This window comes from Cervus elaphus, chromosome 11, assembly GCF_910594005.1.
Source record: "Cervus elaphus chromosome 11, mCerEla1.1, whole genome shotgun sequence".
Classification (NCBI taxonomy): Eukaryota; Metazoa; Chordata; class Mammalia; order Artiodactyla; family Cervidae; genus Cervus; species Cervus elaphus.
The window spans coordinates 44,809,866-44,827,134 of NC_057825.1; the positions used below are offsets into that span (position 1 = coordinate 44,809,866).

Genomic DNA, 17,269 nt, shown 5'->3' on the forward strand with positions numbered 1-17,269 from the left:
TTTTTTTGCAGTATAATAGGAGCATTAAGGATTTTACCTATTTTCATTATTCAGCCTAAATACCTTTTAAACTAGTAGTTTAATCTCTTATTCCACTTGTACAATTAAATCTGCATTTTCTCCTTTTCCATGTCTCCCCTGCCTGCATACTATAAATCAACAGAACTTGAAACACTAACACCAGCAGGAAACAGAAAACTAGCCAAGAGTAGGTAAGAGAGAAAAGGTCTACTTACAGTCCTTGGTGAGTAAAATGTATAAATACTCATATTTTACTATCTTCTCCTGTATAGATTTAGTATTTTATTCTGATAATATATGTACTAAATTTGTAAGTTATTACACCATTTATCTGACAGGAAGCAGGCTGAGGCAGATTCTTTCAAAACAAAGGCTAGTGAGTGCAGTGTGTAGTTGTGATGCGGTGAGAGATGATTATAGCTGTCCCAGATAAGGCAGAACTGACTGCACTATATATAAATTGCTATTTCTCAAATTTTGAGATAAAAAGCTGCACACTTTGCATCTAGCTTTCCCTTCTTCTAGCTAAATCGCCATCTAAGATACTTGAAAACCTTGACTGGGAAGTTGGACAGTTAAGAATTATGAAGTGGCAACTGTCCCACCAATGCCTATCTTTTACAGCATCTTGTTCTTTCAGGAAAATATCCAATCATCTCTGAGCTGACTCTAGAAGCCTTCCTTCTTTACAAGGTCCCTTCACTGGTTTAGATATTTATTGTGTATTTCAGAAAAAACATTTTCTAACATCTATTTAATGTTTATTTTCCTTTAATAGCTATTATATTCTGTTCCAAATTTTCACTCAGGTCTAAGAAAAGGATTTCAAGTACTAGCTTGACACAATGTCAGCTACTTAAGATTTCATATCCTCAATGTCATCCTTTGCTTTTCACCAGCTGCTTGCATTTGGGAAAGACTAAGTTAAACTGGGGCTTCCCTGATAGCTCAGTTGGTAAAGAATCCACCTGCAATGCAGGAGACCCTGGTTTGATTCCTGGGTCAGGACGATCCACTGGAGAAGGGATAGGCTACCCACTCCAGTATTCGTGGGCTTCCCTTGTGGCTCAGCTGGTAAAGAATCTGCTAAACTAAACTTTAAAATGCTGTAATTTATTCTGAATCATCATTAGAATAACACTGGGGGAAGACAGGTTCTATAAAGAAAAGAGGAGGCTATAATGGTTGAATTTAAGCCTCCAACGATGAAGCCAATAGCAACCAGAGCTTCCAAGATAAGGCAGTCCTGAGAACAAGGCCAAAGCCTTTGCTCCTTACCAACAAGAAACTACTGAAGTCTGAAGCTTCTTTTGAGTGCAATGTTTGGCCTTTCTGTACTGTTTCTAAACAGACTGAAGTTACAGTGCTTATGATTTACAAATGGACAATTTCTGCAAGGCCCATCTCAGGCTGAGGGTTGTTTTTATTTTGCCCCACACTTCCTGAACTCTAAGGAGGTTTTAACCTAGGATTAAAGAAGTAGGCAACATAGTGGGATCTGCTAGGACCTTTCTGACAGCTTTCTCCTTCTCTGGTCCTTTCTCCATGCTAGCACTATCCCCAGGAAGATGTCCTAGTATAAGAAAGTTCCCCTTACAAAAACTTACAAAAATAGGTTAGTACCAGAAAACACAGAAATTTCTCTGGTGGTTCAGATGGTAAAGAATCTGCCTGCAATGCAGGAGACCTGGGTTTGATCCCTGGGTTGGGAAGACCCCCTGGAGAAGGAAATGGCAAACCACTCCAGTATTCTTGCCCTGAAAATTCCATGACAGAGGAGCCTGGTGGGCTACAATCCATGGTGTTACAGAGTTGGACACCACTGAGTGACTTTCACTCACTCACTCACCAGAAAACACAAAATCCAGATAATATCCAATAGGCAAGAAAGGGAATGATTAAGTCTCATATATTCTTAGAGGTAACACAAATGGATTTTAACCTGATATTAACTGAAAAGGAATTTGTAATGTTTAGCAAAATCTTAAAAACTGCACATGGTACATAAATCATACCTCAATGAAAACAAAAAAACAAAACCTGGAAAAAACCTATGTGCTCCACTTCCAGGAATTTATTCAGGGAAAAATCAACTCTCTTACTAGTCCTAGCCTTCTTTTTGTTATCTCTCTTTATGAGGTTGACAGATCATTTAACTCTTCTTAACTGTGTTCTATATTTTCACAAGACTATAATAAATATATACACCTTTGGCAATCAGAAAGTAAAATATCAGCAGTAAACATAAAACACACATAAACACACCCTGTCTAAAACCAGTTGCACTCAAAAGTGTTTAGTGTTAAATGTGGGGCCCACCTTCAGCAACCAGTTTCTTTTATTATTATTCTGAGAAATTCAGTATACACTAACAGTTTTTCCAAAGACTTAGGGTTTGGTGATATAATGAACAAGCCTATGTCCACTTCTGTGGCTATTACTTTCACAGGATGACCTAAATAGAGCCTCAAACCACGACAACGATGTCCTCTCCCTGTGGACCCATGGACTGTTCCTTCAGGCTTCCACAGACTTATTGGAAATGTGATCCAAGACTAACATGGTAGGTACAGTTCTCCCTTCCAGTGATATCTGGAATTCCATTATCTGACGAGATATTCTTTTCCTTCATTTTACAGCAGGAGACATTATCTAAATTCTCCTGGATCAAAAGACAGTAGCCCTGAGAACAGAAAGCAAGTTTTAATAGCTCTTTCACCAAACCACATGACTTTTCTGATTCTGTTTACCATACTGTTTGAAGATGTTTTCTGAAGGGTCCACAGAGGGTACATTCAAAACCTTCTGGTCATTGTTTGCTAACTGCTGGGATGGTCTTAATCAGCGAAGAAACCAAATTTTCTGCCTGGGTTTTGGAAAAGCTCCTAAAATGTCTTTAAATTGATTTAGGAGAAAATGCTTAACAGAAGACGTATTATTACTGCCCTGGAATAAATTCATTATAACTGACATATGTTGTAACCACAGACAAAGAGTACTACATTTTGGGGACACATTACATCCCAAAGACAACTGAAGTTTCTGAATGCTATCATCAGATAATAAAAGCTGTTCAACAAGGATCACAGCCTCAGTGTTCTGGTTAACAATTTATCCTCTTAGAATGTTCTGGGTGTTTGGTATAACTTCTCTACCAGGACCTAGTTTTCTCAAAAAAATTTTCTTCATGAGGTTTTATGTGATGACTCAAAATTTTTAAGGTAAAAGACCTCCCATCACTTCAGTAGACATTTTCCCTTCCCACAATCCTGACCTGAACTAAGTGAAGGGAGTCCCTGAATGATAAGGCAATTTAGTTCTAGGTTCCAGAAAAGTCCAAGTTTCCCAGTAGCTCAGATCAAACCAGACCCCGCCCCCCACCCCACCTCTGCCTGCCTGCCCTTAGATTCAGGGAGAACTAATACAAATGCCTGAATCAGTTCCAGAAGCATCTCATGTCTTACTAAGGTCAGTAAACCTCTTCTAGGGAAGGCAGTATCCTTCAGGCCTCAGTTCAGGCCACATTTGGTCAGCCTGTATTTGCATGAGTAAAATGTTTCCTCCCTTTTGAAAAATTCTTACATGCTTGATCATGTATAAATTTCTATAATCCTACCCAGGAATAACCCACCATAGCAAAGGTTTCTAAAGTTGATCCCACCCCAGTCTGAGGGGGGATTCAAGTCTCTGAGGATAGGGTCCTTAAGGCCATTTTAAAAATGCTCTTATGAGTGCCTCTGTGTGCTGAAGGATAAGGACTTCTGCAGTAGATCGACTGTAAGAGTAACTGAAAGGGAGACAGAGAAATCACAGCAAGCAGAGGCAGGCAAGATTTGAACTTGAGGATTTAATACTATTGGGGGAATAAGATTTTTCTTTTTTAAAAAAAGCAGGCCTCTGGGGAGGGATCATGAACACCTCTGCTTCAACAACTCCATCTTCAGCTAGGCTGGTTGCATCAGTGTGCTGATACTTTCTTCTACCTCTGAGAGCTTCTTCAGGACTTGATTGACCTTGAGCTCATCAAATTCCAAACACAGAAATTCAGATTCCTGGAAAACATAAAAGGATATTTTAGACAAGATCCCCAAAACTATCCAAAGCTCTGGATCTGGTATGACCTATCTTCAAAGGCCAGGCCCTCTACCCAGCAAGCCTGACTTAGGCCTCAAAACCTAAATGATATTTTACCTACACAATCCCCTGAATGAAACTACCTCTATGAGATATTTCATAAATGCTAAAGAGAGATACAAAATAATTTTTAAAGTAAGTACTTAAGTATTGGGTTTCCCTGGTGGCTCAGTGGTAAAGAACCAGCCTGTCAATGCAGGATATGTGGGTTCAATCCCTGGGTCAGGAAGATCCCCTGGAGTAGGAAACGGCAACCCACTCCATTTTTGCCTGGGAAATTCGATGGACAGAAGAGCCTGGTGGGCTACAGTCCATGGGGTTGCAGAGTTGAACATGACTGAGCAACCAAACAAGTATTGCTGTTTTATAGATGAAGAGTCTGGGACACGGGGAGGTTAACATGTACCACAAAATCAGAAAAAGGCAGAGTCAGATTGTGAACTCCCTGCTCTGGCTGACTCCAAAGTCCATGCAGTCTCCATAGCACCCTGTAATAAAAACAATGGAAAGAGGATTTGGCTTGACTCTCTCTGCCTGGGAATTGCACGCTTAGATTTAGCAGTTATATTAGAAATTATGACAAGCTGTGAACAAGTCGCTTGGGAAACATCAACCAGATAACTGAAAGATAACCAGATCTTGAAAACAGTCTTAAACATTTCTGAGGCCTTTCCACTTGCTGCAAGCCAATTCTCCCAAGATTCCCTTAGACACATTCCTTTTAATCATTGTTAGGATCATCTACGCTAAGTTAGGTAGATATTAAAGAAAAGTGTGGTGACACTTTGAAGTGTGGTGACAGAAGTTTCATGTACACTGGACAAATTCTAGGTCCACTTTGACTTCAGAGACAAGGGGAAAGTATGATTCTGAGTGACCATATTCAAGGTCCTCAAGAACAGTATAATTTTACAGCAGTATGAATTTTTAGAGACCATATAAACCAGCTACCTTGTTTTTTAGGTAAAGAATTGAGGCCTCAGGCATGTTAAATGACATGCCTATTATCCTTCTGTTTGTTGATGGCATAGCCACCGGGTCAATGTTCTTTTCCTTATATTTTCTTTTCTCAATAAATGGCATTTCCCAACCCTGTCCAAAGTGGCAGGGATCCCTCCCTTCAAAGAGAGGGATTCACTCTGTCATCAGCTAGAAGAACCCTCAGGATTTGATTTTGTAAAGTGCCTTTGCTGTTGGTGAGCAGCTGTGCTGTGTCCATATTGATAGCACTGAATATCCCCCAGGAGAAACAAGTACAGAGGGAAAGAAGGATGAGAGTTTTTCAAAGGGAGGAAAGGCAGCTTTCCTTAGCTACAAGGAACTTTTCCTCAAACATGTATTTAAATAGGAAAGGGGTATAGTCTCATATGTGAGTTTAGAAACTGCCAGGTTTTCATTTAGTTGAATTTAAAGAACAAGAAAGATGCTCCCTGTGTTTGAGCTACAGGCAGGGCTATCTCCTTTTGGAAATAAAAGCAGATGTATGACAAATTAGGTACTTCACTTGGCTAAATTAAGGACAGGTCTCAGATTTGAAAGCCTCTTATTCTTCATTCAGTGTTATGAGAACTTTATTGTTTTTGTTCAGTCGCCAAGTCATGTCTGACTCTTTGTAACCCCACAGACTGCAGCATGCCAGGCTCCTCTGTCCTCCACTGTCTCCCAGAGTTTGCTCAAACTCATGTCCATTGAGTCGGTGATGCTATCTAACCATCTCATCCGTTGCCACTCCCTTCTCTTTCTGCCTTCTATCTTTCCTAGCATCAGGGGCTTTTCCAATGAGTTGCTCTACGCATCAGGTGGCCAAAGTATTAGAGCTTCAGCTACACAATCAGTCCTTCCAATGGATGTTCAAGGTTGATTTCCTTTAGGATTGACTGGTTTGATCCTGTTACTGACCAAAGGACTCTAAAGAGTCTTCTCCAAAACCACAATTCTAAAGCATCAATTTTGGGGTGCTCAGTCTTCTTTATGGTTCAACTCTCATATCTAAACATTACTAATGGTTATAGCTTTGACTATACAGACTTTTGTCAGCAAAGTGACGTCTCTGCTTTTCAATATGCTATCTAGGTTTTGTCATAGCTTTCCTTCCAAGGAGCAAGTGTCTTTTAATTACATGGCCATAGTCACCGTCCACAGTGATTTTAGAGCCCAAGAAAAAAAAAAAACTGTCACTGTTTCCATTTTTTCCCCTTCTATTTGCCATGAAGTGATGGGACCAGATGCTATGATCTTAGTTTTTTGAATGTTGAGTTTCAAGCCAGCCTTTTCACTTTCCTCTTTCACTCTCATCAAGAGGTTCTTTAGTTCCTCTTCACTTTCTGCCATTAGATGGGTATCATCTGCATATCTGAGGTTGTTGATATTTCTCCCAGCAATCTTGATTTCAGCTTGTCATTCATCCAGCCCAGCACTTCCCACAATGTATTCTGCATAGAAGTTAAATAAGCAGGGTGACAATATACAGCCTTGACGTACTCCTGTCCCAATTTTGAACCAGTCCATTGTCCATGTCAGATCTTTAGCCTGACTTTAAAACATTTAAAAATATTTGGTCTTTGAAACAATGGTCTAGGAACTAATAATTACCAGAGTCCAACATACACATTTAGGAACTGGGAGAAGAGATGATGTAACCCATGTTTCCCCTCAGTGAGATAAAGCCTGCTACAATAATAAATCACCTGATTTTCCATTTATAAGGGAAGAGCTTATCAAGGACAATGTTCCTAGAGACAGGAAAACCTGAACAAAGTTTAATAAATAGCCAGGATGTTTTCTGACTAAAGATCATTTATTTGCTGTAATTTTCAGTATTCAAGTGATCTTTGATTGGACTTCGAAGTATTCATGAAGTTTAGTTCACTTTTAAGGGAAATCAAATACCAGAGAGAAGAAGCAGGCTAACCAGAGTCCAAAGTTAAACAAATATTTCCCATGCACCCTCAAACTTCATCTCTCTCCCCTGGAAACAATGCAGACTAACAGTCTTAAAAAGACACCTATAACCATACATGACTTTTGAAGAAACAGTTTACTTGAAACTGCATTAACAAGGCCTAACTTCGTCTAGTTATGCTACCAAAATATTTTATCAGGAAATCAGGAGCCTTTCAACTGGGACTTATCAAATGGAGCTTCGTCCAAATTTTGCATTTGTCTGGGGTGCCTTGCAGAAAACACATCTAAAGCACTTGAAAAATATCTTTAGAAATGCAGGTGATGCTTTTCACCAGATGCAGGAAGTAAAAGAGCAATTGGAAACCGTTGATTTTTTCCTCAAAGTCATCCATCTTGATCTGGGCCTAACTAGTCATAATAATGAAAGATGATAAGACTAAATTTCTGTATTTAAGTATCTGAATCAAATGTGGAACCTGCTTCTTAGTAGAGTGTAGATACATCATCAGATAGAGTTAGAAAATGGTTCAGTTCAGTTCAGTCACTCAGTTGTGTCCGACTCTTTGTGACCCCATGGACCGCAGCACGCCAGGCTTCCCTGTCCATCACCAACTCCCAGAGTTTACTCAAACTCATGCCCATCGAGTCAGTGATGCCACCCAACCATCTCATCCTCTGTCGTCCCCTTCTCCTCCCGCCTTCCATCTTTCCCATCATCAGGGTATTTTCTAATAAGTCAGTTCTTTGCAATAGGTGGCCAAAGTATTGGAGTTTCAGCTTCAGCATCCGTCCTTCCAATGAATATTCAGGACTGATTTCTAGGATTGACTGGTTTGATCTCCTTGCAGTTCAAGGGTTAATGGTTAGCAGGTATATAAGCAGGTGCATCATTAAGAATATGTACTCTGATCACGAGTACAGCAATGTATTAAACACAGGGGTTCTATTCCAAATTAGAAAAGAAAGCAAAGGTAACCTATTCAAATATTCTTTCCAAGTACAAAAGCTAAAAAAGTCAAAAATCCTAACAAGAGATCCTTGAGGGGCTACTCTCTCCAAACTAACAACAACAACAAAAAAAACCAAGCTAGCTTTTAATGACATCTAGAAAAGGACATCTTACATGTTCCTAAGAAACTCCTTTCCCAGATAACTATTCTTTTTTCAGGGAACTCTTACATGTCAAGCCTAAATCTTTACTGTTTTAGCTTAAACTCATTTCCCAGCAAGGTCAGAGAATATAACTGATTATTTGTTTATATAATAATTAAAGGCTGTTATTAAGCAAGTGTTTGGTTTCTCCATCTACATACTAAATAACCTTTTTGTTTGCACTATCATTTAAAAGACCTTTTTATCTAGGTCCAGCAGCATACCCTGATGAATTCTTTGGCAAAACAATACTATAATGACAAAAAGTGACTTATTTAAAACCTGTGTGCTCATTCGCTTCAGTCGTGTCTGACTCCTTGCGACCCTAAGGACTGTAGCCCACCAGGCTCCTCTGTGCATGGGATTATCCAGGCAAGAATACTGGATTGGGCTGCCATGCCCTATTAAAAATCTAAGTGGAACCATTTAGAATAAATTCAACATAAGACAAAATAGAAATCTTACAGCCTGTATCTTCTATATTATTTCCTGTGCAAGTTTCCAGAAAGATCTATCCCAATTTATTGGTCATATTTAACATTATAATACAACTTTGGCAAATTCTAACATGTTCCAAATTTGGACAATGGCGGATGAAACTGGGAAAGGGTGCCTTAAGATCCCGCTGCTGCTGCTGCTGCTGCTAAGTCGCTTCAGTCGTGTCCGACTCTGTGCGACCCCATAGATGGCAGCCCACCAGGCTCCGCCATCCCTGGGATTCTCCAGGCAAGAACACTTGAGTAGGTTGCCATTGCCTTCTCCCTAAGATCCCGCTAACCAATACTAATTCAGAAGGCCACATTTGGTGACCAGTTTTCATAAAGCTATTCCCCAGTTTTTCTTTTGGCTGCATTTACTGACACAGAGACTCGTAGCTGAGCACAAAGTTTTACCACGAAGCCTATCCCTCTGTTTAGGTTGTCCTTTCCTAAACTGAAATTAATCCTCTGAACTGCAGCTCTGCCACTCTGAGTCTTCTGGAAAGAGAGAGAACATTTGGCAAAGGTCAAAATTTGCAATGGCGTCTTGAAGAGGAATTAGATAATAAATAAAATAGCCAGGGCTTTGAATACTGCCCACCAGAGAAGTTTAAAACAGCTTCATAGGTAAATCTGTGTTTACCACGCATTCCCATACTTTCTGCGGCTTTCTCAGCATTATACCAATATTGCTCCCAACTCCTTCAGGAGACCTGGAAATAGCTTCTTTGTAGGAAAGAATCCTCCAAGTTACTTCATAAGGAACCACTTATCCAAAATTAAATTTTATAGCTCTCTGAAAACTGTGCTGATTATTCTCCACTTGTCCTTTTGATGTAGGAGATAGATGGGCTCCAGGTTAGACATTTAAAACTGGCCTCCTGTTTATATTTCACTGGACACAAAGAAGTGGGCTTCTGGCTGGATACTTAACAACTGTTACCATTTCTTGAGACAAGAAACAGGTGGGCTCCAGTTAAGTAAGTCATTTACAATCAGCCTCCTGTTTGCTCTCCGAAATGTAAATAGCCAGGGTTTGTTTCTTGTAAACATCTTAATAAGGTCATAGTCATGGCAAGGACAAAGAGAGGCAAAACCCTGTTTGAGTAAAGGATTAAGGGATCTCTACTTCCCCCTCTTTTGGGACAAGGGAGACACTACACAGGAACAGAAAGGCTCCTTGTGAGTCAAAACTCAAGAGATAAAGCCAGGCCATACATAATTGGTCTTGCTTCTTGACTACGCCAAAGCCTTTGACTGTGTGGATCACAATAAACTGTGGAAAATTCCGAAAGAGATGGGAATACCAGACCACCTGACCTGCCTCTTGAGAAACCTGTATGCAGGTCAGGAAGAAAGACTTAGAACTGGACATGGAACAACAGACTGGTTCCAAATAGGTAAAGGGGTACATCAAGGCTGTATATTGTCATCCTGCTTATTTAACTTATATGCAGAGTACATCATAAACACTGGGCTGGAAGAAGCACAAGCTGGAATCAAGACTGCCGGGAGAAATATCAATAACCTCAGATATGCAGATAACACCACCCTTATGGCAGAAAGTGAAGATGAACTAAAGAGCCTCTTGATGAAAGTGAAAGGAGAATGAAAAAGTTGGCTTAAAGCTCAACATTCAGAAAACTAAGATCATGGCTTCTGGTTCCATCACTTCATGGGAAATAGATGGGGAAACAGTGGAAACAGTGGCTGACTTTATTTTGGGGGGCTCCAAAATCACTGCAGATGGTGATTGCAGCCATGAAATTAAAAGACGCTTACTCCTTGGAAGGAAAGTTATGACCAACCTAGACAGCATATTAAAAAACAGAGACATTACTTTACCAACAAAGGTCCGTCTGGTCAAGACTATGGTTTTTCCAATGGTCATGTATGGATGTGAGAGTTGGACTGTGAAGAAAGCTGAGCACCGAAAAATTGATGCTTTTGAACTATGGTGTTGGAGAAGACTCTTGAGAGTCCCTTGGACTGCAAGGAGATCCAGCCAGTCCATCCTAAAGAAGATCAGTCCTGGGTGTTCATTGGAAGGACTGATGCTGAAGCTGAAACTCCAGTACTTTGGCCACCTCATGAGAAGAGTTGACTCATTGGAAAAGACCCTGATGCTGGAGGGATTGGGGGCAGGAGGAGAAGGGGATGAGATGATTGGATGGCATCATCGACTCGATGGACATGGGTTTGAATAAACTCTGGGAGTTGGTGATGGACAGGGAGGCCTGGTGTGCTGCGATTCATGGGGTCGCAAAGAGTTGGACACGACTGAGCGACTGAACTGAACTGAACTGAACTCCCAGAAGCCTTCACTTTGAGATTCATCTTGGCTGAGGGGTGCATGCACAACCCAGGGAAGGATCCCAGGGTAGGTCAGGTGTGGAAAAAGAAACCAGATAATTGGCCCGAAGGAAGACAAAGAACGGAAGAACTGACCTACATAAGTAACTTAATCGCCTCTTTACTGAGCTCCTCCTCACTAAGGGGAACACCCACACCCTTCCTCTCTGGTGTGCATCTCTGCCTTGTTTCTGTCTTAACTAAAAAAAACTATTTCTCTATATGCTCTCCCACTAGTGCTGTGTCTCTAATAATCAACATTTACCTACATTTACAGTTTCTGCTCTCGTGATAAATGGGGGCAAAGATCCAGGGGAAAATAACTTCTAGCCTCTAGCCCTTGCTGGTCTGGTGGCCAGGATTCCTGGTTCTCATCCAGGCTACCCAGGTTCAATTCCTGGGCAGGGAATTAAGATCTTGTGTCACTCCACGGCTCACTACTGCCTCGCCGAGATCACTTTCATACCATTCCCCACCTTTCTCTGCCTTGTTCCAAGTTCTCTAAGATTGTGTCACTCTCTCGTTCTCTGGTTTACAGTTGGGTTTTGACAAGAGAAGAGAGAGGTCAGGATATTTATTCCCCTACTCCCAACTCCTTCTCCTCTGCTATTTCCAGTATTTTCTATGTGTGGGTATCATTTCTTTATCTCCCACTTTACTTTCTGGCCTTAATCACTACTTCAGTATAGACATTAAGATGATTTTCTTCAGACTGTGAAAGTACATAACCACCAAATACAAACTCCAAAGACGAGCAGGGCAAGAATTTTTATCCTGCCTAAAGTTGGTAGAAAGGCTGCCCTCTAAGTGATAAATGACAGTATGAACCAGCATCAGTATTTAATTTTTTTCTATTATAATTTGATATTAAATTTTATAGCACTTTGATATTAAAAAAGAAGAAAAACAACAACAGTAGTAACAACTGTGCAAGGTGACATTTCATTAAGAATCTGCATCAAAGGTCTTGATACCAGACTAATGTCATCATCTTTACAACCTGTCATTATACCCTAAATCTAAAGCAATGGATAGCTTAGGCAGTAGCTTAAAACAATACTTTCCAAAAGAACACTTGTGATTTATAATGTTTTTTAATCTTTCAACACAGGTTTTTAGCAATACATCTTATTAATATAACCAATGGTCCTTACTCAGGCCATTTTTAATCCTGAGGAAATCCCCATTTCAAATATAATAGCTGACAAGTCCTGCATTTACTGTGTAAAAAGCATGCTTTAGCAATTTTCCAAAAGGGAAAAACATTATGCTATAAATCACAAAGCAAATTATTCTACTGAAGATCAGAAGACTAAAATCAGACTCTTTTGGAAGCTAAGACTGAAACTTAATGACAGAGCAACTAAATTAAAATGATTTACCCTAAAACTCAATAGATGTCACCATGTGCTAAGATCAAATACGGGACTAAGATACGGTAGTTTCAGAACCAGAGCAGCTTCTACAGGAAGTATTTACCTATGCTCCCTTGGTCTCCTAGAAGAGGAGAGAGTATTCTCAGTGTAGTATAAAAGCATTAACCATCACTGGCTAACAATTACTGAGTTTTCTGATGATATTATTCAGGCATTTCAAAGGATTTCTGTGAGGATGACTTGACAACAGGAGTTTAAAGTGCTTAAAAATTAAAAAGTCTGCACTCTCACAAATTCTTATTACATTAAAAGATAAATTTTATGAGAAAACATGAATTTTTAATCAGTTAACTAGAAACTCAAGAAAGAAAAGAGACATCAGGTATCCAGGGAGTTTCAGATCTACCACCGATGTAAGCTACTGCTAAACAAATCTAAGGCACCTAATTTCAGCTTTTCAAATAGTGCACACGGGTTTTACATAAAGTGACACAATTTTTAAATAAAATAACATCAGATCTTCATTATTCAGAAACTGATTATCTGGGTCTCTGCTGCTTGACTTCCTCCTCCTTTTGGGGGCCATCTTTTAAGCATTTCTACAAAATGGGAAAAGGAAGTGAAACTTAAACTGGTTAATATGACCAAATCATAGCAGCTCTGCAGAAGGTTTTTTAGAAATGGATATTAGAGCTATTAGAAGGAACTCTGTGACTTCACATAACTACTTTGGAAAATTATACTCATAAGGTTGTAATTTAAGCCAGAAAGATCTTCTTATCGCAAATTTTTCCTTTCTTTTAGTAACCAGGACTACTGTTCTCAGCTTAATGTCTTTAAAACAGAAAGACTTCCAGGAGAGGTAATACAAAAAAGTCACTTACACCTTTCTATCACTTAAATTGGGAGATTTATTTTCCTCCAGGAAGAATGAATCCAAGTAGCCTGCCTTAAAATACATGGTACCTACCGTTAAGAGGAACTGCGGAAAGTGGGACAAATAGGTAGGGCACGAAACATAAAAGTAGGAAAATACCAGAAGCAAATCCTTCTCCTTATCACATAGCCCATATCAGATGCACAGGTCCACAGACGAAGGATCTTAAGCTAGTCTCACCCGAGAGACATACTCTCCATGCCTTTCTAATCACCTGATCACAGGAAAACACAGTGAATTTTTATAGGAGGCATTAGCAAGATAATCACAATGAAAACCAAAGCCTGAATTTATACACACACGTGGGATGCTTTCATTTTCATCTGCAAGCTCAGGGCCTGTGACCCAAAAAGGCAATGAGATTCCAAGAACACTGTCCACTTAGAGCTGTTTGAATTTCTAAGAGAGAAGGTAGGAGTATACCAAGAATAGGACCCTAAAATTCTTTTGGTTGTAGATTTCTTAGCTGGAAAAAAATCTAGAGTTATGACCTAGAAGAAAACTGGACTGTCCTGCCAATGTGTGGTCAAACGGAGCATGTATTTTGGCCCAGGCAATCTGACTTGTTTCTGAAAGGGAGAAAATAGTTTTGACCTTACAAGAATGAGAGGTTCTTTCATTGGCCAAATTCTGTACTGCTAAACCAAGACTATCATTATTCATCTTCCCCCAAGATTTCTGAGCAATTTGACACTTATCTGCTCACCATCAATGTATGTGCTTGTGCTCAGTCACATCCAACCCCTTTGTGACTCTACGGACTACAGCCTGCCAGGGGTAGGCTAAAAACCTAAAAACCTAAAACCTAAAAACCTAAAAACAGAGGCTAAAAACCCCTCTGTCCATGGGGTTTTTACAGGCTAGAATACTAGAGGGGGTTTCCATTTCCTCCTCCAAGGGATCTTCCCGACCCAGGGATCAAACCTGCATCTCCTGCACTGGCAGGCGGATTCTTCACTAAGCCACCTTGGGAAGCCTCCATCAGTGTACAGTGAAAGGTAAAGGTACATCAATCTTCATTTTACCACTAAAAACAAAAGAAATCCAAAAACTAGCCTCACTTACATGAAGCCTGAAATTCCCAGCTCTTTGATTCAACCCACTGCCAACTGACACCTACATTTGACCCTCAATTTGGACTCTTTCAAACCTGATTAGTGTACATTTACAGATTAGACTGGGAACTAATTAGACAGACCCAATTTTGTACTGATCTACATAAATACTAAACAACACTTAGTATTCTAGAAACACCCAACAAAAGAAAATCAATCTGCTGCATGACTCAGGGAACTCAAAAGAGGGCTCTGTGATGACCAGAGGGGTGGGGATGGGTGGGAGGCGGGAGGGAGATTCAAGAGGGAGGGGACATACGGACACCTACGGCTGATTCAAGCTGATGTATGACAGAAATAAAACGAATGTTATAAACCAATCACAAATAAATATTAAAAATCAACAGAACCAAGTTATATAGATACTAAAAGCTCAATACAATGAGATTATTGGCTGATTTCTACAAAACACTGTGCTCTCCTTCATTTTATAACTTCATTTTCAGCAGGATTTAATACTTAGCTGTTAAGATTTTCTGTATTTTGAAATACTGTGGCTGAAATATATTTTGGTAAAAAACTATTATTAGGTGCTCTTGTTTGATCTTCAGGAAATAATACAGAGTTTTGGCTAACTAGAACTAGTTCTCATGTGACAAAGGACAAAGGACCAGAGGATCAACTGTGAAACAGCTGAAAAGGCAAATCACACTGAGGGAAGGAGAAATTTCACTTAAATCTTAGAGAAACCAAATGACAAAACTCTTCAGCACATGAGAAACAGAGTGTTGTTAATTTTACTTTGCAGTTCAAATTCGGGCCTCTCATCATTCCTGATGAGGTACCTTCCAGGGCAAACTCATTTGCAAATAACTTTGACAAACAAACTAAAATATATTTACATGAAAGGAATAGAGAAGATTTAAAAAAACACTTCATCAAGAGTAGTTTGTTTAGGCGATACCATTAATTAGGCAGGAACAGAGTATGCAATGGTGCTTGCTTTCTAAGGGGCTCTTGATAACTTAGAGATTATGATGGGAGAAACACCTTAATACAGCCAATAAAAAGACAAGAGTGAAACAATGAATGACAAACTCCTTGGCAGGAGGAAGACAACTAGAAGATGTCCAATTAGAGCCCAGTTCCATTGTTCTGCCAACAGCACCACCTATCTATTCCCAGCTTCCTCAATGTGGTTTCTTCTAAGTCATTCATGACAGCATGATTAAGCAGAAATAGGCATAGTTAGAAAGCAGCATTTCCCTTCCATTTAGAGGAAGCAAGTAAAGCTAGGCAAGGAGGGCAAAGGATGAAATGATGAAGAATAAAGGGACTTTTGAATTCAGAAAACACTGATTTGGGGAGAAAGAGTTTGGGATGCGTTTTTTTTTTTTTTTCCCCCTGGCAAGGCTGTGGAGAGTGGGGACTAATTTTATTGGGCTTCTAACCAACTCCAAATACAGTAACATTCTGAGGCACTGTAGGCTGGAACTGTCATTCCAAGATTTGAATTTGTGGGGGACACAATTCATTTCATAATAATCCTCAATGCTTGGAGTGCACTGTGTTATCAGGCATCACCTAAGTGTTTGCGGTTATGATGATGATGATAAGCTCATACGAGTCTAGACTTGCTATTCATACTTTACAGAAAAGAATTTCTAGTAGTCCAGAAACAAGAAAAACACACGCACACACACAAAAGCTATCTTCTGACTGCTCAGGTCTGCCAGCCCAGTGTGGCAGAAGCCATCTCTGGCCTCATCCTTACTGAACTTGATTTTGAAATGTCATTTAATCAATAAGGGCTGCCAGGATGAGGGTTGGAAAATGGCACCAAAGAAATCTTTTCTAATCCTCACTCCCAGTCCCTATTTAGTACTTTGCTGCCATTCTGTGTTCCAAAGTCCAGCCCTAAAGACTGATTTGGAATCTGACACAACATTCTGTCAGAGAATATGAGGATGAGGGAAGAAGACAGGCCTTGCAGTCACTGAACGAAGTTAGTCACTAGCCTCTCTAGCTCAAAGAGTTTACTGTGAACTTCTGGAGCTAGCAGAAAGGCAGGAGATTGCATCTTTATTGTCGAGGTTGAATCCTGGCATCACTTAGGTTGCTGGGGCCTTTGTCCATACATAATAGTCACCCCTCCCATCACCATGGTGTTTACAGTTTAGAAAGCCATTTCCCACGCACGAACTACCTCATCTGACCCTTAGAAATGCCCTGTTACTAGGAAGAAGCCAAGCCAGAGGAAAGGTACTTCGAACTAGAAGGGACAGACCTTGTCCATCTAATCCCAAATCAGATCTTTTCAGCTATATTTGGAAGAAGATTTCATCAGAGAATGCAATGGATTTTATGAGTTTTGATATACTTCTGATCCAATTTATTGAGGAAAAGAAAGTAAGGCCTCATTTACTTATTACTGCCCACAGTTTCAGAAACTAGGATTATAAATTCAGTCCTTTGTGAAAGACAGAACAGGCAGTCAGGTCCTAACTGGTGAAGAAAAAGAATTTCTTTGTCACCATTCATTCAGCAGGTTTTGGAAGTAGTGGAAGGAATAGAAAACCTTGAGGGGGGTTCGAGGATCAACTCTGAACCTTGGGGGAAAATGAAATGCCTAAAGAAATGAAATGCCTCAATTAAAAAGAAGTCAGCCTGGAAGGCAGAAGTAGAAGAGATTGTGGGAAAAGTATGACAAATCTGAAGACATAAGCAAATGCAAGAAATGTCATTAGAAATGACACTAATGATAATACTAATAGCAGTGATAACTAACAATAGCTAATATTTGTCAAAGACATGCAAAATGCCAGGTATGACACTACGTGCTTTACATGTATTATTTCA

General features: G+C 39.8%; 1 protein-coding gene across 1 annotated transcript in view; it reads right to left on the minus strand.

Annotated features, from left to right (window-relative positions):
* Positions 1-3,849: 3,849 nt before the first annotated feature.
* The window catches only part of COMMD1 (copper metabolism domain containing 1), a 183,304-nt gene continuing 169,884 nt past the window's right edge, over positions 3,850-17,269 (minus strand). Inside the window, exon 3 of the mRNA XM_043917692.1 lies at positions 3,850-4,073. Coding sequence (XP_043773627.1) covers positions 3,966-4,073 — 108 coding nt within the window. The 3' untranslated portion in view covers positions 3,850-3,965. The remainder of the gene's footprint in view (positions 4,074-17,269) is intronic.